The 26454-nt window shown below is 43.1% G+C and overlaps 1 protein-coding gene across 1 annotated transcript in view; it reads right to left on the bottom strand.

The window, feature by feature from the left end:
- Positions 1–4577: 4577 nt before the first annotated feature.
- LOC128688300 (histone H4 transcription factor) overlaps positions 4578–26454 on the bottom strand; it is a 37749-nt gene continuing 15872 nt past the window's right edge. Inside the window, exons 8-11 of the mRNA XM_053776061.2 lie at positions 26010–26139; positions 24337–24470; positions 7653–7875; positions 4578–4811 (exon numbers count right to left, since the gene is read on the bottom strand). Coding sequence (XP_053632036.1) covers positions 4722–4811; positions 7653–7875; positions 24337–24470; positions 26010–26139 — 577 coding nt within the window. The 3' untranslated portion in view covers positions 4578–4721. The remainder of the gene's footprint in view (positions 4812–7652; positions 7876–24336; positions 24471–26009; positions 26140–26454) is intronic.

Below are 26454 nucleotides of genomic sequence, written 5' to 3' on the forward strand. Positions count from 1 at the left end.
CACAGCGCACCGTTCCTTCGCTGCTTGAACGTTTTCCACTGCCTCTGCATGTGGACTTTTCTAACCCCTTTAGTCCGTAGGAACCCTTACCTGCGGATTTCAGGTATCTTTATCATTGCCAATCATGGCCTATTTACAGTGGAATATACGCGGCCTCAAGAGTAATCGGGGTGAGCTTCAGATGTTACTCTCCCAGTTTTCCCCTGTTGGTGTTTGCTTACAGGAACCAAAATTACACTGCTGTTATCTCTCCCATCTTAGGCTATAATTTATTGTATTCTTCAGATCCTTTTTCCTGATGGGACCTTTAATGAAAGTGCCCTTCTTCTACACACTGATATTCCATACCATCAGCTATTTGTTCGTACTTCGCTGCATTACACAGCAGCCCGTATCCACTTGCATAGGTGGTATACGCTCTGTTCTTTATATCTCTCTCCTTCTCGGGCATTATCTATTCCGGATATTGCCTTTCTTGTTTCGTCATTACCACCACCGATTCTGTTACTTGGTGATTTTAATGGCCACCATTTCCTCTGGGGGGTCTCACTGTGATTCCTGTGGCATTCAGTTAGAGGCTTTTCTTGCCACCCACCCCCTCCATGTTTTAAATACAGGTACTCGCACCCATTTTGATCCTCGGACTCACACACTCTCTTGCATCGATCTCTGTCTGCTCTTCCTCCGCCGCATTAGACTTCACTTGGTCTGTTCTTCCGGACTTGCATGACAGCGATCATTTCCCAATCATTCTTACTTCCCCTTCATATTCACCACCTCTTCGCATCCCACGCTGGCAATTTGATCAGGCAAATTGGAACCTTTACTCACACCAAACTGTTTTTAGAGAGGTTCCTTCTTCGTCCTCCATCGATGAGCTTTTACACCTCTTCTCGTCCTCCGTTTTAACCGCAGTTTCTCATTCTATACCCCAAACTTCGGGCAGGCATTCTCAGAAATGCGTGCCTTGGTGGTCTCCTGCTTGTGCTCGTGCAGTACGTTTGAAACGCGCTGCATGGGGCAGGTACCGGTACAATAGAACCACAGAGACTTCTTGATTTTAAGCAGAAGCGTGCGATCGCTCGCCGTGTCATCCGTGACGCTAAATGCACTTGCTGACGAGATTGTCTCCCCACCATCACCTCTGCTTCCTCTGAGTGCAGTCTGGAAAAAAGTACGAAAACTGAGTGGTAAATATTCTCCTGACCCGGCTCCTGTTCTGCGGGTTGCCGGTGTTGATATAGCAAACCCACTAGATGTTGCCAATGAAATTGGCAATCATCTGGTCCATATTTCTCAGGGACTCCATCTATGCCCCTCATTTCTTTCCTCAAAGTCTGCCAGAGAGTTAGCACCCTTGGACTTTTCTTCTCTCAGAGAACAGTATAATGTGCCTTTTACACTTCAAGAACTGGAGGCAACACACTCAGCTTGCCGATCATCGGCAGCTGGGCCCGACGACATTCATATTCGTATGCTACAACATTTACATCAGTCAGCCCTTGCAGTCCTATTACACCTTTACAATCTTATTTGGTCACAAGGAGTTCTTCCACAGCTGTGGAAATCCGCCATTGTTCTCCCTTTCCGCAAACCAGGCACTACGGGACATGAAACCTCCCACTATCGTCCCATTGCTCTTACCAGTGCAGTTTGCAAAGTGATGGAACGCCTAGTAAATAGACGTTTAGTGTGGTATTTAGAGACACACAACAGTCTCTCCACTCGTCAATATGGCTTTTGTAAGGGACATTCTACCATAGATCCATTACTACGCTTGGATACGTATGTTCGTAATGCCTTTGCGAATAACCACTCAGTTGCCATATTTTTTGACCTTGAGAAGGCATATGACAACTTGGAGGTATAATATTTTAGCCCAAGCCCACTCCTTAGGCCTTCGAGGCAATCTACCATCCTTCCTTAAGAACTTTTTAACTAACAGGCATTTCCGTGTTCGGGTTAATAATGTGCTCTCCCCGGACTTTATCCAAGCTGAAGGTGTCCCCCAGGGATGTGTTCTGAGCACAACACTTTTTCTCCTTGCTATTAATGATTTGGCCTCTAGTCTTCCATCAAATATTTGGTCATCACTCTATGTTGATGACTTCGATATTGCCTGTGCAGGCGCTGACTGTCACCTGATTACAGTTTCTCTCCAGCATGCAGTTGACCGTGTTTCCAATTGGGCCACCACACATGGGTTTAAATTTTCCAGCACTAAAACCCACCAAATTACTTTCACTAGACGCTCTGTCATCTCCGATCATCCTTTGTACCTCTATGGCTCGTCTTACTCATGGATATCTCATGGAGAGGCACCCTGCTCCTCTCTGTGAGAATTGCCAAGTTCCATTATCAGTCGGCCACATTCTGTTGGACTGCCCACTTTATCAACGAGCACGCAGAATTTACCTCCGTCGTCGTCTTCGCTCTGCTGCTCTCTCTCGACCTTCCCTTCTCGCTGATGGACCCACCTTTCATCCAGACACTCTCATTGACTTTTTGACAACAACCGACTTACTTCACAAATTCTGATACCTTCAGCCCTTTCTACTTCAATCTCTTGCTACCCTCTACCCCCGTACTATCCCCTGCCCCGCTGTTTTCTGTAACCTACTGATCATCCCTCCTCCCTTCTGCCATCCAATACCCTCGCTTCCTTCCCTACCCTGCAGCGCTGTATAGCCCTTGTGGCTTAGTGCTTCTTTTTGATTATAATAATAATAATGTGAAGAAAATAATACAGAAGTGTAATGATGTCCAAATGTTTGTGGAGAAGTACCACCCTGAGCAAGCTGAAACAAGCCATCTTTGCAATAAGTTCAGTGATAGAACCATATCCTATTTTAGGGAAATCTCTCAATCTCTCAAAATAACTGTGGATGGTTATTTTGAGACAGGGGTCCTGTGACTCAAGCTGGTCCTAGTGGCATTAAAAGACAGAAGGGAAGTAACCCCAGAGGGCTTTGATACCTGAAGTCATCATGGAGGGGCATTCTCCTTCCAAACACTAACCCCAACTCCTCCTCCCTATCTTCTAGATGCCATCACCAATCTTCAATAAAGGTAAGTAAAATGTTATTTTAAATGTTTATTTAAATTTATTAATACATAAATGAACACCATTTGTTGTATGTAAAACTATAATTAATCTATAAAGTGTAAATTTTTTTATGAATATTTTTGGGTTTCTGGAACGGGTTGATTGTATTTCCATTATTTCTTATGGGACATTGCTTCAAATTTCAGACTTTTTGAATTTAGAACTAACTCCTGAAACGGATTAAGTTCGATATTTGAGGTTCCACTGAGTACTCGTAAATTCTAGCAGCTTCAAATCCAGCAGGAGAAAGCTGGTAGGCCCACATGCGAGAAAATGGGTCTGTGGTCAGTGTGCACCATATAAAAAAAATTCCTGCAGCATGCAATGCATAGGAGAAAAAAAAACTGTCAATTTTTTTAATTAAAATGCTGACTTTGTGGCCTATTTTCATGTATTTATGGTTGTATTGTTTTCTTGGTCTCATTTGATAGAATGGAAAACACAGAAATAGAGGTGATTTTGATTGGTTTTACTATGAAAAGAGCCTTGAAATGGAGCTCAAAGCAGGAAAAACTTGATTCTTGCCAATGTTCAAAAGTAAACAAATGTAATTTTCCAATAAATGTCCAAGTAGCCATTCTAATATGCAGTCATGAATGGGTTGACATTTATACAATTATTACAATATTGCAGTAGTCTGCATAACAGTAAATCTATTTTTTGTTTGAATAAAAATTCAAAATAGAAAGCAAGAGTAACATCAGAGGGGCCTGGAGACGTGACTGATGAACAAACAAAATGCTATTTTAGAGCCAGAAATGTTTGCATTGTTCATCCAGGACCCTATTTTGAAATTCTCATATTTTTTAATTTTTGTGAAAATGGCCAAATAGCAAATTTCTGATCACGTTACTGGGTAGTTGAAATAAGTAAATGGGCAGTTTCTTTTACTCAATCGATAGAAAATGCTCTAAAGAAATAGCAGTTTGGTCGACTGGAACAATGGAATTAGCCGAAAATAGGCCTCAAAGTGGGCGAAATCGCCAATTCGTAAATATCGCTGTCGCTAACTTCGAGAACATAATTACGTCAGTTTTCCATCAAATTTCATTTTTGGTGTCGTTACAATCGGGAAAAGATTCTCTATCATTGCATAAGAAAATTTTGCAACACCAGGAGACACCTCGGTATTTGGGGTTGACACAGGCAAGGGGTTAACAACTGTTCATCAACATTCATATTATTTGCATTTATAAATTGTAATTATGTTGAAGTGACAGAGCTATGACCATAGCTTGGTTTTGATTAGAATAATTGCCTGAAGTGGAACAAGCAAAATATATAAAGTACTGCACAATACCCCAACCAATATAATTTCAGTAACCATTTTTCATGTATGTAAAAAATTGCTAACTCTACATTTTATTACTTTATAAAAGCAAATACATTTTATATCACAGCAAAAGAAATTTTAAAGGAGGTAATCACAGTACGATGAAGCAAGCATTTTAATGTACATATTTAGTTCAATCTAATGTCGCAATGTAACTATTTCTTTTGCTATTACTTAAGTGTTGTATGACCCTTGTGAGTTTAGCGCTTTTTGATCAGTTTCCTTGAAAGATGCAATGCACAATTCAGTTTAGGAAACTCTCTCCATGGTCACAGTAGGTAGCTAAAATTCTGATGGGAGAATTATTTCTTGATATTCAATAGTTTTTACACTTCTAGGTGGCTTCAAATTAACACGTTTTTCCAAATCATTCTGAAATTAAAAAAAAAAATTAAACATTTAGAACAAACTTAATATAATTCTAATGCTGTATAATACCTTTGTGTGGTCACAAGATAAACAAAATACAGCAGACCATCAATTAAGACACAATCATGACTGGTTTTATGACTAAATATAGAGAAAAGTCATTAAAAACCCTGTCAAGAAACAGGGAAATTGTTTCCAGATGCAGGTCTTGGTAATATGACAATCCTCCACTGCAATTTTTGGTGATTTGACAGGCCTTCAGCTGGCTTACCGGCCATCCCTTTAAAAATATAATTACATATATGAGCTAGATTATATAATGCTAGTGACCCATAATTAACTACATGTTACAGTGCCATTAACAGTCATTCACTTACGTTAGCAACTGATATTAGTGTGTGGAAAGCACAGTAAGTAAATGAGTGAAGAAATAATCTTGCAGCACTGCTGCCACAGTATACAGCCTCTCCTCGCTTAATGACTGAGTTCCGTTCCAAAGACCACATTCGTAAATGAATTCATCACTAAGTGAGGAGCATACCATAATGGTAGTGGATTTGTGTCAACACTTTGATATTGTTTTAATGTCACCTTTGCACCATTTATGCAGTAGTGTACTGTATACTGTAATATACAGAATAGAGGAAATCAGCTCTGACATACATTATTTAGATATGTATACCAGTCAGAGAGCCCACCTTAAGTCCGAGTCGTTGGTAAACAAGTACGCATGTTGCCAAATGAGGAGAGGCTGTACAGTAGGACCGCTATATCTGTGGGTTTGGTTTCCGTGGTTTAACCTAGCCCAAAAAATAACCCTTAATTTTGCTTAATAACAACAAGGTACAAAAGTGTGATGGTGACATTTCTTCAAAGCCTAAGAGAAGTCGTGAAGTGTTTCCCATCAGTGGAAAGTGCTAATTCTCCACTTGTGCATAATTTATCAATTAAACTTTATCATATGTATGTATATAAACAAAAAATTACTTTAAATATAGGTTCACTACTATCAGCAGTAGGTCTTGGAATGTACAGTAGAGGCCCACTTGCACAGCAGGTCAGGTTCCAGGCTATTGCCAGAAAGCAGAATGTCATTTATAATAAGTTTATACTAACATGTATTAGCAATAGAACTAGGCATTAAAAAAATACACATGCACAACACTAATTACTTACCTTAAAACATTTGTAGTCTTAAAGTAGGATGCGAGGTGAGTAGTATTTATTGTAAGTCAGGGGTGGTAGGTATGGTAGCCAGCCAGGCCACCCCACCCACACGTAATACAGTACTACGACATTTAAAGTGGACTAGAGCGATAAAATGCACATACAGTACACTCATTACTTACCTTAAAACATCTGTAGTCTTAATATAGGGTGAAAGGTGAGCAAACAGAGAGATGCAGAAGTAAAAAAGCAGATGAACATGTCTGGGTTTGATTCATACACATAACATCTCATATTAATGTTAATTTATTCTACTGTGGGGTGTATTTATCGTGTTCATTATATGATTTTGAAAAAAAAAATGGATTAATGAAAATGTTTATATTAATGTAATATACTACATTTAATGCGCCTCGGTGATAATATGCAATAATCATTATTATATCGTCCTCGAGACAAATAAGACACTCTTAGTGATTTTAATGTGTATCTGCACGCCAGCACAGTGTGCAAGTTTATCTAGGTACAGGTACACAAGAGTATAATTATCAGTAAATATAAAACATGAAATAACTTTGAAAAATTTCCAAAATTTCATGTGTTTTAGACATAATGTAGAGATGCGGTGCTCACGGAGAATGTAAACAAACTGGATGGGGCATGGTAACTATTAGAAAGTCAGGTGGGAGGAGCCGTATAGCGAGTTTCGGTCATGATTTTAAATGTCTGTATTAACGGAACACCATAAAGTGGAGCCCTACTATATCCCCCGTGGATACAGGGGTCCTCCTGTACTGTCAATTGTTAATCACAGGAGTCTCAAGAAAACTAACAAATGTGATCAAGTTAGTTATTTCCTACATATTCAACAAGTGAAGTTTTTTCATATCCTTGATATCATCAGGATTAAAAATGCGAGGATACTGGAGATAGTTTATATACAAACAGAGGAACTCCAAGATTTATATATCCTTCGCTTCCTTCCATAATCAGGGCTACAATGAGAGTAAACTAAATACAGTGTGAATTTAGTACCTTGTTTATACCGTGCACCAATTCAGTTAAACTTTAATTTTTTGAAAATAAATGACTTGTATATTCTGGGTTGACATGGAACTGCTCATGTCCATGAGAAAGACTCCTACAAGTATTTATATCCCCTCTGCTTATCTTCCTTTCCCTAATCAAGGTTAAAAGGAATCTGGATGTAATGTGTATGCAGTACCTACTTTATCTGCATTTGTACATCAGTTTAGTTGGTACACTCATTCTTTGATAAACAAGGACACATGCATGTGTGTGGGGGGGGGTGCTATGGGCTACCACAGTTAAGCCTAACATCACCCTATGCTCCTTCCTACTGCTATTTTTAATAACTTTTTTTTATTATAATATTAAGTTGCTGAAAGCTTATTTACATGCTGAACTGTGATTACTTAAAGTATACAAACAGAATACCAATAGTAGCACACAAGTTACTGTAAAAAGGGAGTTAGACCATCCATCATAGGAAGATACGGGATACAATGAGGACAACAAAAATACTCTTGGCATAAACAGGGTAGACAAGAACAGGCTCTTTCATTTCTTTTAAAGAAAATAAAGAATCATTGGAATCTCACTCTCCCCATAAACTCAGACAATTATTGATGAATACAGATAGATTCAATTACTCACAGAATACACGTATTCTCGCTTAGTGCTCTTGTATGGTAGCCAGCCAGTCTTAATGTTTTGTGATGGTGGAGATGGAGATGGAGGTAATGATGGCTGAGGTGAATCCACTTCTTCCTCTTGCAAAGTATTCTCTTCTTCCTCATTTAACATTTCCTGTGTTTGTTCAATGCTTTCATATCTAACTGTTTGGATTCTATAAAAGCCATCTTCATCCTGTTTGTATCTATTTAAAGAGGAAGATCAGTACAAATGAATACTCTAGAAGGCTAAATATATCATATTGCTGCAACAAATTAAAATACTAATGGGGTTTTCCAACAATACTTTTTTTTTTTCCTTAACACATCAGTCATCTCCCACCAAGGTAGGGTGACCCATTAAAATGAAACCATTTGTCTTATTCAATAGCTGTCTTGCCAAAAATATGCAGAAATCACAATTTAAGTAATACTCCAAACCATAACATCTCCACCCCTCCTCCAGAGAGCAGGCATTCTACTTCCCACCTTCAGGACTGTCTGGCAAACCTACTTCACTGAATCCCTTCCCATGTCAACTTTCTTACCCTCCAACAGCATGTCAATTCCCTGAAACCATTTCTCTCCACTCATAATCCACCATGCTCTCACACACCTGTTGGATGCCCAAGCCCCAACCACCTAAAACCTACTCGTTGCTCATCTATATACCCCTTCAACAGAGATGGTCTGACATGTTCTTGATACAAGGAAATGGACTTATCCTCCCCTTCCTTAGATTGAACCAGACTGCCTCCCCGAATAAAATAGATTATTTACTGCACAAGTATAAATGATGAAAATATTCACCTCTGGAAATTTTGCTCACTACATTCTCTCGATTATTACATTCATGGGGAGGGACTTGGGTAATGGGAGGGAATCCAATTTGATCCAAGAAGGGGAGGGCAACTTCAAATCACCCTTGAAGTGATATTATTTTAAATATAATGCAACAAATCTTGAATTTAATCATTCATATTAAAACTTATTCCCCACCATGTAAGTGCAACAAAAAAATTCCAGCCTGCGCTAACCAGCCTCTTGCTTCAGCATTTTTCAGCCCCTATGCACTTGAGAAATCTTTCATATACAGTGGACCCCCGCATAACGATCACCTCCAAAATGCGACCAATTATGTAAGTGTATTTATGTAAGTGCGTTTGTACGTGTATGTTTGGGGGTCTGAAATGGACTAATCTACTTCACAATATTCCTTATGGGAACAAATTCGGTCACTACTGGCACCTGAACATACTTCTGGAGTGAAAAAATATCGTTAACCGGGGGTCCACTGTACTCCTCAATAACTGTTCCCAGAAGCTACTCTCATTCCTTTCACATGAATCCTGGATATAAAGGTATACAACACTGACAAGCAGTGGAGAAAGACACAAAGCAACTAGGACATGTTTATTAGAAATAAATCATACCATGGGCGGGGCTTGAACTCACGGTTAGAGACTCGTAAAATTCCAGACTGGCACGCTAGCCTGGGAATTTGATCACTCCACATTTGAAATAAATTAGGTATCAAGATCAAAATGTGTCCAATAACCATGCTTTACTGATTCTATTTCAAGTCTTTCTCCATCGCATGAATCCTGCTCGACTCAATTATGCAGTCATACTATGCTTTTTCAACTTTAGTTTTTCCTACTATTCACATTAGTTTCATACATTTCTATATGCATTTTCTTCTAGCTGGATGCCATGTTGGTAAGGATGATTGGTTAACAGGGTTTAAATCCTATCAACTACATAAGAGTCATTGTGACTGTACATATCCTTTCCTCCACCAGACAAAAATATTGTATTTTAACCCTTTCAGGGTTTCTGACATACTAGTATGGCTTACACACCAGGGTTGACATACTAGTACGCCTAAATTCTAGCGCCTTCAAATCTAGCGAGAGAAAGCTGGTAGGCCTACATTTGAAAGAATGGGTCTATGTAATCAGTGTGCACAGTAAAAAAAATCCTGCAGCACACAGTGTGTTTAAAACAGCGACTTTGCACTGTATTCCTCTTCAAGGGGGGCTCCTTGGCATGGCAAAGAGGCTCTTGGTCTGAGGAATTAGACCTGTCGGTCTCCTTCCTCAGACCGAACCTAATTACCCCCCAATCCCATCCTCCCCTTTTTCCTTCTCCTCACCCCTCCCTTTTGCCCTTCCTCTTTTCGGCCTTTGGGATTTTTCCCACAGGCGCGCTAGTTCCTAGGTAGGGGAAAGGGTACCGGGGTCCATCCCATTCCGTTGAGGTTCTTGGTGGTGGCGTAGTTTGCAGTGGAATCCGGATCGCCTGGGGATGTCCCGATCCCTCTCCGGTATCCCGGAGGGTGGCTTTGGGTGTCTTTCGGGCGACGGGTGCATCTCTGGAAGCCACCTTTCGGATTCCGGGGGTGGTGGCTGAAGGAGGTATGCTTTGTGGCGGATATCCGGCCGCCCTCTTTTGTCCACCGAGGTAGCTCGGCAGATGTGAGGTTGCTATCCCGGACTGCTGGTTTACTGGCATGAAGGGTAGGGTATGGTACGGGCTCCATGCTGCATCTGCGCTACTTGCGGTGCTGAGGTCTTCTTGGGCACAGAGGGAGATTTCTGGCCCTTTCATTCCTCCTAATTTTCATTTTCCTTTTTTTTCTTAAAAACAAAAAGAAAAGGAGTAACCTAACCATGGAGAACCCAGTCCATGAACCTACTACCCCCAGGCCCCTTCTTTATACCACACCCCATTCTGACCCTGCCTCGTTTTTTGACCACTCTTCGGACACTCCTAAGGCCCCTGTACCTCTTGCTGGTGCTGTTTCCTCACCTGCTTCAGGTACCAGGGTTTCGACTGACTCTTTCGATTTGTCTGACCTCCGCTCTCCTTTGACTATGCTTCCGGCCTCTCCCTCTACGGTGCGGCAATTTTCAAATTGCCAGCCCGTCCCACGTCGGACCAACTCTGATCCCACTTCTAAACGCCAACGATAATCTCCTGATGATGTTACTTCGTTACCTTCCCATTCTACTCGGAAAAGACTGACACGTCATGCACTCCCTCTCCACATTCAGTTTCGGACCACACAATGGACTAAATTCTTTACTTTAAGACCGACTTCTTCTGCTGTCTATCTTTCCGACCATAGTATGGGCAAAGCGCTCCTGCGCCATGTTGGTAGAGATATTTCATTCCATGCTCTCAAAGAGAGGTACGCGCATCATCGCTGTCCAGAATGCTACCCAAGCTCATGATCTTTCTCTCCTTTCGCATATCGATACTACACCTTTCTCTCAATTCTTGTAGTGGTACTGTCATTCTGCCCCATACCATAGTCCAACAGAATTTCCAGACATGTGACAATGACATTTTTGAACAGCTGGAACTCCAGGATCTCCCACTCCTCAAAGTAGACACTTATGTCCTTCCTGCCCGCGGGCAGAGACAATACCCTTGCAATGTGGCTCGATTAACTTTCGACAGTCATGAACTTCCGTCCTCTGCTTCTGTCGCGGGACATCAGTTACAAGTTCAAAAGGTGATCTCTACACCACAACAGTGTAGAAATTGCTGGTGCTTTGGTCACCCAGCAAAATATTGCAGATCTATAGCCGAATGCCCAGTCTGTGGTGCCGACGACCATTCTAATACGACTTGCAGTCGACCTCCCTCTTGCCTTAATTGTCATGAGGCTCACCCTTCGTACTCTCGCCGTTGCCAGGTCTACTTAAATGAGCACGAAATCCGTTCCTCAAAGAGGCAGAAGGTCTCCCTTATGCTATGGGAGTTTCCCATCTCCGCCTCCAAGGGAGACTACCCCGTGTTTCTTATTCTCATGTTTCAAAACGTCCCCCAACTTCTGGGGTCCCATCTTCTGCAGCCTCCTCTGTGGTTACCCCTCCCATAGCCACTCTGGTATCTAATTCTTTTGCTGTCCTGGGCTCTGACGTCCCTACTACAACACCTCAGTCTGTTTTCACATCTTCGCGTCCTTCCTCACAAGCCCCGATATCAACAAGACCTCGTACGACACCTCATACCAATCGCCCCTCTACTTCTCAGAAGTCCAAAAAATCCCCGTTGCTCAAATCTTCTTTGCCCCCTCCTTCCCTTCTTCCACCTCTGCATTTTACCTTTCCAGTCTCTGTGCCTAGTTCTTCCCCTCTCTCTGGCTCTATTACAAGTGTGGAGGTTCACCCTCCTCCTCGTACTATGCCTTCCACCCCCATCCCCTCCCAAGTTTCTCCCTCTTCTGCCACCTCCCAGGTTTCTGCATCTTCTGTCCCCTCCCACACTTCTCCAGTCCCCTACACTCTTTTGTCCCCCTCTACTTTGGTACAGTCCATTACTGTCCCAATCTTTACTCACCCTCCTCCTTCTACCTCCAATACTGTCTCCCATACGTCTTTGAATTCAGAAACACTTGAAGCCATTTCAGAATATATTGCAGAGACTAAACCTTCAATAGACACTAATCCACCTCCTGTTCCTTCTCTTCCCTCTCCTCCATCTCCACAACTCCATTCTTCGCAACGCTCCGTTCCTTCGCTGCTTGAACATCTTCCGATGCTGCCGCAGGTTGACTTTTCTAACCTCTAGTCCGTAGGTGCCCTTCCCTACGGATTCTTGGTATTTTCCTCGTTGCCAATCATGGCCTATTTACAGTGGAATATCCACCGGCCTCTGGGGTAATCGTGGTGAGCTTCAGATGTTGCTTTCCAGATTTTCCCGTTGGTGCTTGCTTTCAAGAACCAAAATTACACTCGGCTGTTTTCCAACCTATCTCAGGCTATAATTTATTGAATGCTTCGGATTCTTTCTCAGATGGGACCTTTAATGAAAGTGCCCTTCTTCTACACAATGATATTCCATACTGTCAACTATTTGTCCATACCTCGCTGCATTACACTGCAGCTCGTATCCACTTGAATAAGTGGTTTACAATATGTTCTTTATATCTCTCTCCTTCTCGAGCATTTTCTATCCCAGATTTTGCCTTTCTTGTTTCATCCTTACCACCACCACTTCTGTTACTTGGCGATTTTAATGTCCACCATTTCCTCTGGGGGGTCTCATTGTGACTCGCGTGGCATCCAGTTGGAGGCTTTTCTCGCCTCTCACCCCCTCCATGTTTTAAATACGGGTACTCCCACCCATTTTGATCCTCATACTCATACTCTCTCTTGCATCGATCTATCGGTCTGCTCTTCCTCCACTGCACTAGACTTCGCCTGGTCTGTTCTACCAGACTTACATGACAGTGATCCTTTTCCAATCATTCTTACTTCTCCTTCGTATTCACCACCTTTCCGTAGCCCTTGCTGGCAATTTGATCAGGCAAATTGGGACCTTTACTCACAACTCACTGCTTTTAGTGAGGTTCCTTCTTCATCCTACACTGATGAGCTCCTTCACCTCTTCTCAACGTCAGTTTTAACCGCAGCTTCTCATTCTATACCCCAAACCTCAAGCAGGCATTCTCAGAAGTGCGTGCCTTGGTGGTCTCCTGCTTGTGCTCGTGCAGTACGCTTGAAATGCTCTGCATGGGGCAGGTACCGGTACAAAAGAAGTGATGAGAGACTTCTTGATTTTAAGCAGAAGCATGCGATCGCTCGTCGTGTCATCCGTGACGCTAAACGCACTTGCTGGCGAGATTGTTTCCACCATCACCTCTGCTTCCCCTATGAGTGCAGTCTGGAAAAAAGTGAGGAAATTGAGTGGTAAATACTCTTCTGACCCGGCTCCTGTTCTACAGGTCGCCAGTGTTGATGTAGCAAACCCTCTTGACGTTGCCATTGAAATTGGCACTCACCTGGTTTGCATTTCCCGGGGGCTCCATCTATGCCCCTCGTTTCTTTCCTCAAAGTCTGCCAGAGGGTTAGTACCCTTGGACTTTTCTTCTCTCAGAGAAGAGCAGTATAATGCGCCCTTTACACTTCAGGAACTGAAGGCAACACTCTCAGCTTGCCGATCATCAGCAGCTGGGCCTGACGACATTCATATTCGTATGTTAGAACATTTACATCAGTGAGCCCTTGTAGTCCTCTTACACCTCTTCAATCTTATTTGGTCACAAGGAGTCCTTCCCCAGCTGTGGAAATCTGCCATTGTTCTCCCTTTCCGCAAGCCGGGTACTACGGGACATGAAGCCTCCCACTATCGTCCCACTGCTCTTACCAGTGCAGTTTGCAAAGTGATGGAACGTCTGGTAAATCGACGTTTAATGTGGTATTTAGAGACACACTACAGTCTCTCCACTAGTCAATATGGCTTTCATAAGGGCCGATCTACCATAGATCCCCTTACTACGCTTGGATACGTATGTTCGTAATGCCTTTGCGAATAACCACTCGGTTATTGCCATATTTTTTGACCTTGAGAAGGCATATGACAACTTGGAGGTATAATATTTTGGCCCAAGCCCACTCTTTAGGCCTTCGAGGCAATCTACCATCCTTCCTTAAGAACTTTTTAACTGACAGACATTTCCATGTTCGAGTCAATAATGTGCTCTCCCCAGACTTTGTCCAAGCTGAAGGTGTCCCTCAGGGATGTGTCCTGAGCACAACATTTTCTCCTTGCTATAAATGATTTGGCCTCTGTTCTTCCATCCAATATTTGGTCATCACTATGTTGATGACTTCGATATTGCTTGTGCAGGCACTGACTGTCATCTCATTACAGTTTCTCCCCAGCATGCGGTTGACCATGTTTCCAATTGGGCCACCACACATGGGTTTAAATTCTACAGTACCAAAACTCATCAAATTACTTTCACTAGACGCTCTGTCATCTCCGATCATCCTTTGTACCTCTATGACTCCCGTATCCCTGAACGTGACACAGTCAGGTTTCTTGGCCTTCTCTTTGACCGTAGGTTATCTTCGAAACCTCACATTACCTCTCTGAAGGCAACTTGTCACAGACGGCTGAACCTTCTTAAAACCCTTGTTCATCTTTCGTGGGGAGCTGACCGTCGAACTCTCCTTCGCCTACATTCAGCCCTCTATTTTATCGAAACTTGATTATGGTGACCAGATCTATTCAGCGGCCTCTCCTGCTACTCTCTCTAGCCTTAACCTCATCCATCACCAAGGATTATGTTTATGCCTTGGTGCTTTTTGCTCTTCCCGTCGAGAGCCTCTATGCAGAAGCAAATGTTCCATCCTTGTTTGATCGCCGTGATGCCCATTGCCTTCGCTACTATGTATGCTCTCACGATCTCCACAATCCTTCCATTTATAGAATGGTCACCGATATTAGTAGACATTATTTGTTCGCCACCCGTTTGCTCCGTCCCTTCTCTCTCCGCCTACATTCGCTCTTGTCTTCCCTTCATTATTATTATTATAATCAAAAAGAAGCGCTAAGCCACAAGGACTATACAGCGCTGCAGGGCAGGAAGGAAGCGAGGGCATCAGGTGGCAAAAGGGAGATGGATGAGCAACAGGTTACGGATAACAGCGGGGCAGTGGATGGTGAAAGGGTAAAGGGCAGCAAGAGACTGAACCAGAAAGGGCTGAGGGGAGTGCGAAAAGTATCATCAGAGTTTGTGGAGTAAATCAGTCGTTGTCAAGAAGTCAATGAGAGAGTCAGGATTAAAGGAGGGTCCATCAGCAAGAAGGGAAGGTAAAGAGAGAGTAGGAGAACGAAGACGACGTTGGAGGTAAATTCTGCGTGCTCGTTGATAGAGAGGGCAGTCTAACAGAATGTGGCTAATCGATACTGGAACTTGACACTGCTCACAGAGAGGAACAGGGTGCCTCTCCATGAGATACCCATGAGTAAGACGAGTGTGGCCAATGCGAAGGCGGGAGAGAGTGGTCTCCCAACCTCGGCACTGATGACAAGAAGACGGCCAGTAACCTATGCTCGGTTTAATAGAATGAAGTTTGTTACCGAGCAGAGTTGACCAACGTTGTTGCCAACGGGTGCGAAGGTGGGTAGCTATTGCAGCAAAATAGTCTAGAAATGGAACACCTCGATAGGAAATTGGTAGGTCATATACTGCTGACCGCGCAGCAGTGTCTGCCTGTTCATTGCCCTGTACGTCGACATGACCAGGGACCCAACAAAAAACAATATCTTTATGTTTGGTAGAGATACGGCGTAGCCAAAGTTGGATACGGAGAACTAGGGGATGAGATGTATCAAATTTTCGTATAGCCTGTAGAGCACTAAGGGAGTCTGAGACTACTACAAATGATGACACAGGCATAGATGCGATACGAATAAGTGCTGCAAGAATGGCATACAGTTCAGCAGTAAAAATGCTAGCTGAAGATAGTAAATGCCCTCGTACGACGCTGTCCGGAAACACTGCTGCGAATCCGACGCCGTCTGAAGACTTAGAGCCATCTGTGTACACAGCGGTGGCATGAGAATGAGAGTGGAAGTGATCAAGAAAAAGAGAGCGGGAAGCCACCGTAGGCAGTTGAGCTTTCGAGCAAGGGAGTGAGAAAGAACAGACCCGAACAGCTGGAACTTCCCAGGGGGGTAGGGAAAAGTGAGATGCTACATGAACATATAAAGGTGGTAACTGAAGGGAAGACAAGAGTGAAAGTAGGCGAAGAGAAAAGGGACGGAGCAAACAGGGGCGGCGAACGAATAAAGAATGTCTACTAATATCGGTGACCATTCTATAAATGGAAGGATTGTGTAGATCGTGAGAGCGTACATAGTAACGAAGGCAATGGGCATCACGGCGATCAGACAAGGATGGAACATTTGCTTCTGTATAGAGGCTCTCAACAGGGGAAGAGCGAAAAGCACCAAGGCACAAACGTAAGCCTTGGTGATGGATAGAGTTAAGGCTAGAGAGAGTAGCAGGAGAGGCCGCGGAATAAATCTGGTCACCATAATCGAGTTTCGATAAAACGAGGGCTGAATGTAGGCGAAGCAGAGTTCGACGATCAGCTCCCCAGGAAAGATGAGCAAGGGTTTTAAGAAGGTTTAGCCGGCTGTGACAAGTTGCCTTCAGAGAGGTAATGTGAGGTTTCCAGGTTAACCGACGGTCAAAGAGAAGGCCTAGAAACCTGACTGTATCACGTTCGGGGATACGGGAGCCATAGAGATACAAAGGATGATCGGAGATAACAGAGCGTCTAGTGAAAGTAATTTGGTGAGTTTTGGTACTTGAAAATTTAAACCCATGTGTGGTGGCCCAAGTGGAAACACGGTCGACCGCATGCTGGAGAGAAACTGCAATAAGGTGACAGTCAGCGCCTGCACAAGCAATAGCGAAGTCATCAACATAGAGTGATGACCAAATATTGGGTGGAAGAACAGAGGCCAAATCATTTATAGCAAGGAGAAAAAGTGTTGTGCTTAGAACACATCCCTGAGGGACACCTTCAGCTTGGACGAAGTCCGGGGAAAGAACATTATTGACTCGAACACGGAAATGTCTGTCAGTTAAAAAGTTCTTAAGGAAGGATGGTAGATTGCCTCGGAGGCCTAAGGAATGGGCCTGGGCCAAAATATTATACCTCCAAGTTGTGTCATATGCCTTCTCAAGGTCAAAAAATATGGCAATAACTGAGTGATTATTCGCAAAGGCATTACGAACATACGTATCCAAGCGTAGTAAGGGGTCTATGGTAGAACGACCCTTACGAAAGCCATATTGACTAGCGGAGAGACTGTTGCGAGTCTCTAAATACCACATTAAACGTCGATTTACGAGGCGTTCCATCACTTTGCAAACTGCACTTGTAAGAGCGATGGGGCGATAGTGGGAGGCATCATGTCCTGTAGTACCCGGTTTGCGGAAAGGGAGAACAATGGCAGATTTCCACAGCTGGGGAAGAACTCCTTGTGCCCAAATAAGATTGAAGAGGTGTAAGAGGACTACAAGGGCTGACCGATGTAAATGTTGTAACATACGAATATGAATGTCATCAGGCCCAGCTGCCGATGATCGGCAAGCTGAGAGCGTTGCCTCCAGTTCTTGAAGTGTAAAAGGCACATTATACTGTTCTTCTCCGAGAGAAGAAAAGTCCAAGGGTACTAACTCTCTGGCAGACTTTGAGGAAAGAAACGAGGGGCATAGATGGAGCCCTCGGGAAATACGGACCAGATGTGTGCCAAGTTCAATGGCAACGTCGAGAGGGTTTGCTATATCAACACCAGTGACCCGTAGAACAGGAGCCGGGTCAGGAGAGTATTTACCACTCAATTTCCTCACTTTTTTCCAGACTGCACTCATAGAAGAAGCAGAGGTGATGGTGGAAACATAGTCTCGCCAACAAGTGCGTTTAGCTTCACGGATGACACGGCGAGCGATCGCACGCTTCTGCTTAAAATCAACAAGTCTCTCAGCGGTTCTATTGTACCGGTACCTGCCCCATGCAGCACGTTTCAAACGTACTGCACGAGCACAAGCAGGAGACCACCAAGGCACGCACTTCTGAGAATGCCTGCCTGAGGTTTGGGGTATAGAATGAGAAGCCGCGGTATAAACTGATGTCGAGAAGATGTGTAGGAGCTCATCAATGGAGGATGAAGAAGGAACCTCACTAAAAGCAGTGAGGTGTGAGTAAAGATCCCAATTTGCCCGATCAAATTGCCAGCGAGGGCTACGGGAAGGTGGTGAATAGGAAGGAGAAGTAAGAATGATCGGAAAATGATCGCTGTCATGTAAGTCTGGTAGAACAGACCAGGTGAAGTCTAGTGCAGTGGAGGAAGAGCAGACTGATAGATCGATGCAAGAGAGAGTATGAGTACGAGGATCAAAATGGGTGGGAGTACCCGTATTTAAAACATGGAGGGGGTGAGAGGCAAGAAAAGCCTCCAACTGAATGCCACGTGAGTCACAATGAGACCCCCCCCAGAGGAAATGGTGGGCATTAAAATCACCAAGTAACAGAAGTGGTGGTGGTAAGGATGAAACAAGAAAGGCAAAGTCTGGGATAGAAAATGCTCGAGAAGGAGAGAGATATAAAGAACATATTGTAAACCACTTATTCAAGTGGATACGGGCTGCAGTGTAATGCAGCGAGGTATGGACAAATAGTTGACAGTACGGAATATCATTGCGTAGAAGAAGGGCACTTTCATTAAAGGTCCCATCTGAGAAAGGATCCGAAGAATACAATAAATTATAGCCTGAGATAGGTTGGAAAACAGCCGAGTGTAATTTTGGTTCTTGTAAGCAAGCACCAACAGGGGAAAACCTGGAAAGCAACATCTGAAGCTCACCCCGATTACCCCTGAGGCCGCGGATATTCCACTGTAAATAGGCCATGATTGGCGATGAAGAAAATATCAGGAATCTGTAGGTAAAGGCACCTACGGACTAGAGGGGTTAGAAAAGTCAACGTGTGGTGGCATTGGAAGATGTTCAAGTAGCGAAGGAACGGAGCGTTGCGAAGAATGGGGTTGTGAAGATGGAGGAGAGGGAAGAGAAGGAACAGGAAGTGAATCAGTGTCCATTGAAGGTTTAGTCTCTGCAATATATTCTGAAATGGCTTCAAGTGTTTCTGAATTCAAAGATGTATGGGAAACCATATTGGAGATAGGAGGAGGAGGGTGAGTAAAGATTGGGACAGTAATGGACTGTACCAAAGTAGAGGGGGAGGGAAAAGTGTAAGGGACTGGAGATGAAGTGTGGGGGGGGACAGAAGAGGTAGAAACCTGGGAGGTGACAGAAGAGGGAGAAACTTGGGAGGGGACGGGGGTGGAAGGCATAGTACGAGGAGGAGGGTGAATCTCCACACTTGTAATAGAGCCAGAGAGAGGGGAAGAACTAGGTACAGAGACTGGAAAGGTAACGTGTGGAGGTGGAAGAAGGGAAGGAAGGGGCAAAGAAGATTTGAGCAATGTGGATTTTTTGGACTTCTGAGTAGAGGGGCGATTGGTATTAGGTGTCGTACGAGGTCTTGTCGATACTGGGGCTTGTGAGGAAGGACGCGAAGATGTGAGAACAGACTGAGTTGTAGTCGGGACGTCAGAGCCAAGGACAGCAAAAGGATTAGATGCCGTAATGGCTATGGGAGGGGTAACAACAGAGGAGGCTGCAGAAGATGGGACCCCAGAAGTGGGGGGATGTTTGGAAACACGAGAATAAGAAACACGGGGTAGTCTCCCTTGGAGGCGGAGATGAGTAACTGCCATAGCATAAGGGAGACCTTCTGCCTCTTTGAGGCAACGGATTTCACGTTCATTTAAGTAGACCTGGCAACGGCGGGAGTACGAAGGGTGAGCTTCATTACAATTAAGGCAAGATGGAGGTTGACTGCAAGATGTATTAGAATGGTTGTCGGCACCACAGACTGGGCATTCGGCCATAGATCTGCAATATTTCGCTGGGTGACCAAAACGCCAGCAATTTCTACATTGTTGCGGTGTAGGTATCACCTTTCGAACTTGTAACCGATGTCCCGCGACATATACAGAGGACGGGAGTTCTCGGCTGTCAAAAGTTAAACGAGCCACATTGCAAGGGTAACGTCTCCGCCCCCGGGCAGGAAGGACATAAGTGTCTACTTTGAGGATTGGGAGATCCTGGAGTTCCAGCTGTTCAAAAATGTCATTGCCACATGACTGGAAATTCTGTTGGACTATGGTATGGGGCAGAATGACAGTACCACTACAAGAATTGAGAGAAAGATGTTTTTCAATAGTGATAGGAGTAGTATCGATATTCGAAAGGAGAGAAAGATCATGAGCTTGGGTAGCATTCTGGACAGTGACGATGCGCGTACCGCTCCTGAGAGCGTGAAATGAAATATCTCTGCCAACATGACGCAGGAGCGCTTTGGCAATACTATGGTCAGAAAGGTAGGCAGAAGAAGAAGTTGGTCTTAAAGTAAAGAATTTAGTCCATTGTGTGGTCCGAAACTGAGCGTGGAGAGGGAGTGCTTGACGTGTCGGTCGTTTCCGAGTAGAATGGGAAGGTAACGACGGAGCATCATCAGGAGATTGACGTTGGCGTTTAGGAGTAGGACCGGAGTTGGTCCGGCATGAAATGGGTGGGCGATTCGAAAATTGCCGTACCGTAGAGGGAGAAGCCGGAAGCATAGTCAAAGGAGAGCGGAGTTCAGACAAATCGAAGGAGTCAGTCGAAGCCCCGGTACCTGAAGCGGGTGAGGAAACAGCACCAGCAAGAGGTACAGGGGCATCAGGAGTGTCCGAAGAGTGGTCTAAACACAAGGCAGGGTCAGAATGGGGTGCGGTATCAAGAAGGGGCCCGGGGGTAGTGGTTTCATGGACTAGGGCTGCCATGGTTAGGTTACTCCTTTGCTTTTTGTTTTTAAGAAAAAAAAAGAAAGAAGAAAAGAAAATAAAAACAAAAAAAAGAATAAAAAAAGGGGGGAGCGGGGAGGAATAGTTCCCAGGAGGAATGAAAGGGCCGGAAATCTCCCTCCGCGCCCAAGAGGACTCGACACCGCTAGTAGTGCAGATGCAGCATGGAACCCGTGCCATACCCTACCCTTCATGCCAGTAAACCAGCAATCCGGGATAGCAACCTCACATCTGCCGAGCTACCTCGGTGGACAAAAGAGAGGGCGGCCGGATATCCGCCACAAAGCATACCTCCTTCAGCCACCACCCCCGGAATCCGAAAGGTGGCTTCCAGAGATACACCCGTCGCCCAAAAGACACCCAAAGCTACTCCGGGATACCGGAGAGGGATCGGGACATCCCTAGGCAATCCAGATTCCACGGCAAACTACGCCACCGCCAAGAAACCTCAACGGAATGGGATCGACCCCGGTGTCCTTTCCCCTACCTAGGAACTAGCGCGCCTGTGGGAGAAATCACGAAGGCTAAAAAGAGGAAGGGCAAAAGGGAGGGGTGAGGAGGAGGAGGAGGAATGGAAAAAGGGGAGGATGGGGAGGATGGGATAGGGGAGGGGAGAATGGGGGGTAATTAGGTTCGGTCTGAGGAAGAAGACCGACAGGGCTAATTCCTCAGACCAAGAGCCTCTTCACCACGCCAAGGAGCCCCCCTTGAAGAGGGTCTTCCCTTCAGTTACCACCTCTATATGTTCATGTAGCATCTTGCTTTTCCCTACCCCCCCTGGGAAGTTCCAGTTGTTTGGGTCTGTTCTTTCTCACTCCCTTGCTCGAAAGCCCAACTGAGCTTCCTGCTCTCTTTTTCTTGACCACTTCCACTCTCATTCTCATGCCATCGCAGTGTACACAGATGGCTCTAAGTCTTCTGACGGCGTCGGATTCGCAGCACTGTTTCCAGACAGCGTCGTGCGAGGGCATTTACTATCTTCGGCTAGCATTTTTACTGCTGAATTGTATGCCATTCTTGCAGCACTTATTCGTATCGCATCTATGCCTGTGTCATTATTTGTGGTTGTCTCAGACTCCCTTAGTGCTCTACAGGCTATACGGAAATTTGATACACCTCGCCCCCTAGTTCTCCATATCCAACTTTGGCTACACCGTATCTCTACCAAGCATAAAGATATTGTTTTTCGTTGGGTCCCTGGTCATGTTGACGTACAGGGCAATGAACAGGCAGACACTGCTGCGCGGTCAGCAGTACATGACCTACCAATTTCATATAGAGGTGTTCCATTTCTGGACTATTTTGCTTTAATAGCTACCCACCTCACACCCACTGGGCAACAACGTTGGTCAACTCTGCTCAGTAACAAACGTCATTCTATTAAACCGAGCAGAGGTTACTGGCTGTCTTGTCAACAGTGCCGAGGTTGGGAGACTACTCTCTCCCGCCTTCGCATTGGCCACACTCGTCTTGCTCATGGGTATCTCATGGAGAGGCACCCTGTTCCTCTCTGTGAGCAGTGTCAAGTTCCAGTATCGATTAGCCACATTCTGTTAGACTGCCCTCTCTATCAACGAGCACGCAGAATTTACCTCCAACGTCGTCTCCGCTCTACTACTCTCTCTCTTTACCTTCCCTTCTTGCTGATGGACCCTCCTTTAATCATGACTCTCTCATTGACTTCTTGACAACGACTGATTTACTCCACAAACTCTGATGATACCTTTTGCACTCCCCTCAGCCCTTTCTACCTCAATCTCTTGCTGCCCTCTACCCTTTCACCATCCACTGCCCTGCTGTTCTCCATAACCTATTACTCATCCATCTCCCTTTTGCCACCTGATACCCTCGCTTCCTTCCTGCCCCGAGTGCTGTATAGCCCTTGTGGTTTAGTGCATCTTTTTTATTATAATAATAATTTGCACTGTATTTTCATATGGTATTTATGGTTGTATTCTAGTTTTCCCAATCTCATTTTATAGAATGGAAGATATATTACAAAAATTGAGATGATTTTGATTGGTTTCACAATGAAAAGTACCTTGAAATTGAACTCAAGGTAGCAGAAATGTTTGATTTTTGCCAAAGTTCAAAAGTAAACCAATCATGCCAGGCATCTAATACACGTCAACTGGCAAGTCTAATATTCTTTCACAAGTGCGCTGATATTAGTTAAACCATTTCTACACTAATGCAGTAGTCTGCATAACAGTAAATCTTCTATTTTTTGTGAGAATAAAAATTCAAAGTGGAAAGTAAAAGAAATGTAAGAGGGGCGTGGGGACATGACTAATGAACAGAGCAAATGTTATTTTAGTGCCAGGAATGTCTGTCTTGTTTATTCTGGTCCCTATTTGGAAATTGGCATCTTTTGAAATTTGTGTGAAATTGGCAAAATTGCTAATTTCTGACCACTTTACTGGATAGTTTAAATCGGTAAATGGGTGGTTTCTTGTACTCATTCGATAGAAAAAAATGGAGTTCTAGCGAAATAGTTATGATTTTTGTTGACTAGTATACTGGAATTGGCCGAAAAAATGGCTCAGTGGGCAAAATTGCAGATGCGTAAACATTGTCGAGACTGCTAACTTCGTGAGAGCATAATTCCATAAGTTTTCCATCAAATTTCATACTTTTGGTGTCATTATCATCGGGAAAAGATTCTCTATCTTTTCATAAGAATTTTTTTTTTTTCCCAAAAAAATTTTTGACCCTGAGAACAAGTTTAGGAGAGGGCCTCTCGACCTTGAAAGGGTTAAACCCTAAGAGAGAGATTAAGGTAAACTTTCAGCATATATACAAAGAGATATATGCCCCTCTAGGTATATATCCTATGACTGCAATAAAACTGTCCAAAATTTGCCATTTTATAGGTCTAGCAGCGAGGTGTATAAACAATAACTAGACAAGTATTTCACATGAGCAAAAATAAATCTTTACCAACTTTAAAGTTTAAAGTGGACAATGTATAGATAATTAACTATTACTGCCAGTAGAATGGACTAGCTTAACATTTTATCTATGTAAAAAAATAAATAAAACAATTCAGCATTAACTAATATGGTTGCTAAAATTTTTCCTTTGTAGAATCTTCATTAGCAACACGATGTTTCACTGAGGTTAGAAAAAAAAAGTGACAGCACATTTATTGAGACTTAAAAAATAATTATCTTATAAACATTTTACGATACCTTTTTTTTCAGCCTTTCCTTTTTTTTTTTTAGGTTATTTACAACTTAAGTTATTCATCTCCTCACACTTCCCAAAAATACTTTATTACCATAAATCCCAGAAGCATTATCAATGGATCTTTGTGATGCCTCTCCAGTCCTTCTTTAATCAATGAATGGTTAATACTGCATTATCAAAATTTCTTGTCAAATCATTATTTTAATATTAAAATACAATTCAGATATCACTTAAATGACCACTGACCTTACCTGAACCGAGTGTGCCCTACAGGAGAGTGGAACCCATGTTCTTTAATCAGGTGTTTTGTCAATACCTCTCCCATGTTGAATTTTAAGTTGCACATGTGACAAGCATAGTGATCCTTTCTTAAGCCATTATGAACCTGTAAAATGCCATAATATATGTGAGTTTGAAGCATATTAACCCTTAAACTGTCCAAACGTGGATCTACGTTCATTCATGTACTGCTCTGAATGTAGATCTACGATTTTTTTTTTACACGCTTTCTTATGGAGGAAATCAAGGTCGGAGCGCTATGCGCGAAACCATAGATCTACATTTGGACAGCTGAAGGGTTCAAGTACAAAATTCAGACTTCCTATTACAGAAAACTTTGCAAAAATGTTGCCCAAAATATCTTAGGTTTAAGTATAGTTAATACAGAGATAAATCCTCCCTGGAAATAACCTATGGTTTAATTGTCAGTATAGAGAGAGATTATTTTCAGGTAAGGTGGGAAGCGGAAAAACAATTTTAAACTGACAGAGCAGCCAAGGCAAAGATAAAACCAAAGTATCTTCCCAACCTCATCAAAAGGAAATTAAGAATAAAGGACTGAGTGATAATTTATAGAACAGAAGAGGGAACACTCACAGGAAATGACAAGGAGGAATGCAATAAACACCATTAATTCCACAGTGTGTTTACAAACGAGCCAGGATCAATATCATATATAGAAGCGAGGATAAACCTAAGAGATTATCGAGCAACGACCCCTCCAGGAAGGTTCCTTATGCTGGTGAAGGGCTCTCTATCCAAGAAATAAGAATTATCTTCCACTTTCTTGGATCGAACCTGATGGCCTTCCATTCCCCAGATGCTATATGACCTGTTATGAATTTAGTAGTCACCTTCAAATAATAATGATAAAAATAATATTAATAATAATAATTATAGTCGGACTTGAGTCCTGGAAATGGGAAGTACAATGCCTGCACTTTAAAGGAGGGGTTTGGGATATTGGCAGTTTGGAGGGATATGTTGTGTATCTTTATACGTATATGCTTCTAAACTGTTGTATTCTGAGCACCTCTGCAAAAGCAGTGATAATGTGTGTGTGGTGAAAGTGTTGAATGATGATGAAAGTATTTTCTTTTTGGGGATTTTCTTTCTTTTTTGGGTCACCCTGCCTCGGTGGGAGACGGCCGACTTGTTGAAAAAAAAAAAATAACAACCAACAACATCAAGAAATGAAATGGATAAGAAAGTAAAAAAAGACTATGGAACTTCACACATTAAACACATCTAGACCAAACAGAATATCACCACAAATACTGAAAGTTGAAATACTGTGCAAATTACTTGTGCAGACATTTAAATCATTTATGACTGATAAAGTGTCAGACATAGCAATGTGATACCAACATTCAAGAAAGATGACAAGCCACAAGTCCTGAACTACAGACTGGTACCTTAACAAATGTAATATACAAATTGCTTGTACAGATTATACTAAATGGAAAAAACAAACTGGAAAGCACTAAAATCCTCACACAACACCAGCACAGACTCAAACGGAAAGAACTGCTGTACAAAAATTAGACATAGGACAGACTAACAGATTAGACAGGAGAGGTATACGTGACCAACATTTTCCCAGACTAAAGTTTTGATAAGAGTCACACAGATTCATCAGTCTCACCATTTTAATATGTCTGTTCAGAGTAGGTGATGAGCGGCATTTATATTCACAATTGTTGTAAGGGCAGACATAGGCTGGCTCTTCAGAATGGACAAACAGATGGCGAGTCAAATCCGCAATAAGTGTAAAGCTGAAAAGCAATACATTTTCTAAAAAATTCATGTAAACATACAAACTATATTACTCATACACAGTGTACAATAAGAGATTATGCATAAACATTAGTGGCACAAACATTCACTTTAAAATATCAGTGTAGCACAACAAAACAGCCAAATCTACAAAATTTATTATGCATAAGAACTGTATAAACTCCAGGAAGGCTACTATAGTCTACAAGCACATACAGTAGTCACTCTTCTCTTTTACAACACGAACATTATATGTAGGATACAGAAGTCTACTTTACACAAGTCTGCTATTTGACACTGCTATACTCAAAGGG

The sequence above is a fragment of the Cherax quadricarinatus genome, chromosome 19 (genome assembly GCF_038502225.1).
Source record: "Cherax quadricarinatus isolate ZL_2023a chromosome 19, ASM3850222v1, whole genome shotgun sequence".
NCBI classification, from domain to species: Eukaryota; Metazoa; Arthropoda; class Malacostraca; order Decapoda; family Parastacidae; genus Cherax; species Cherax quadricarinatus.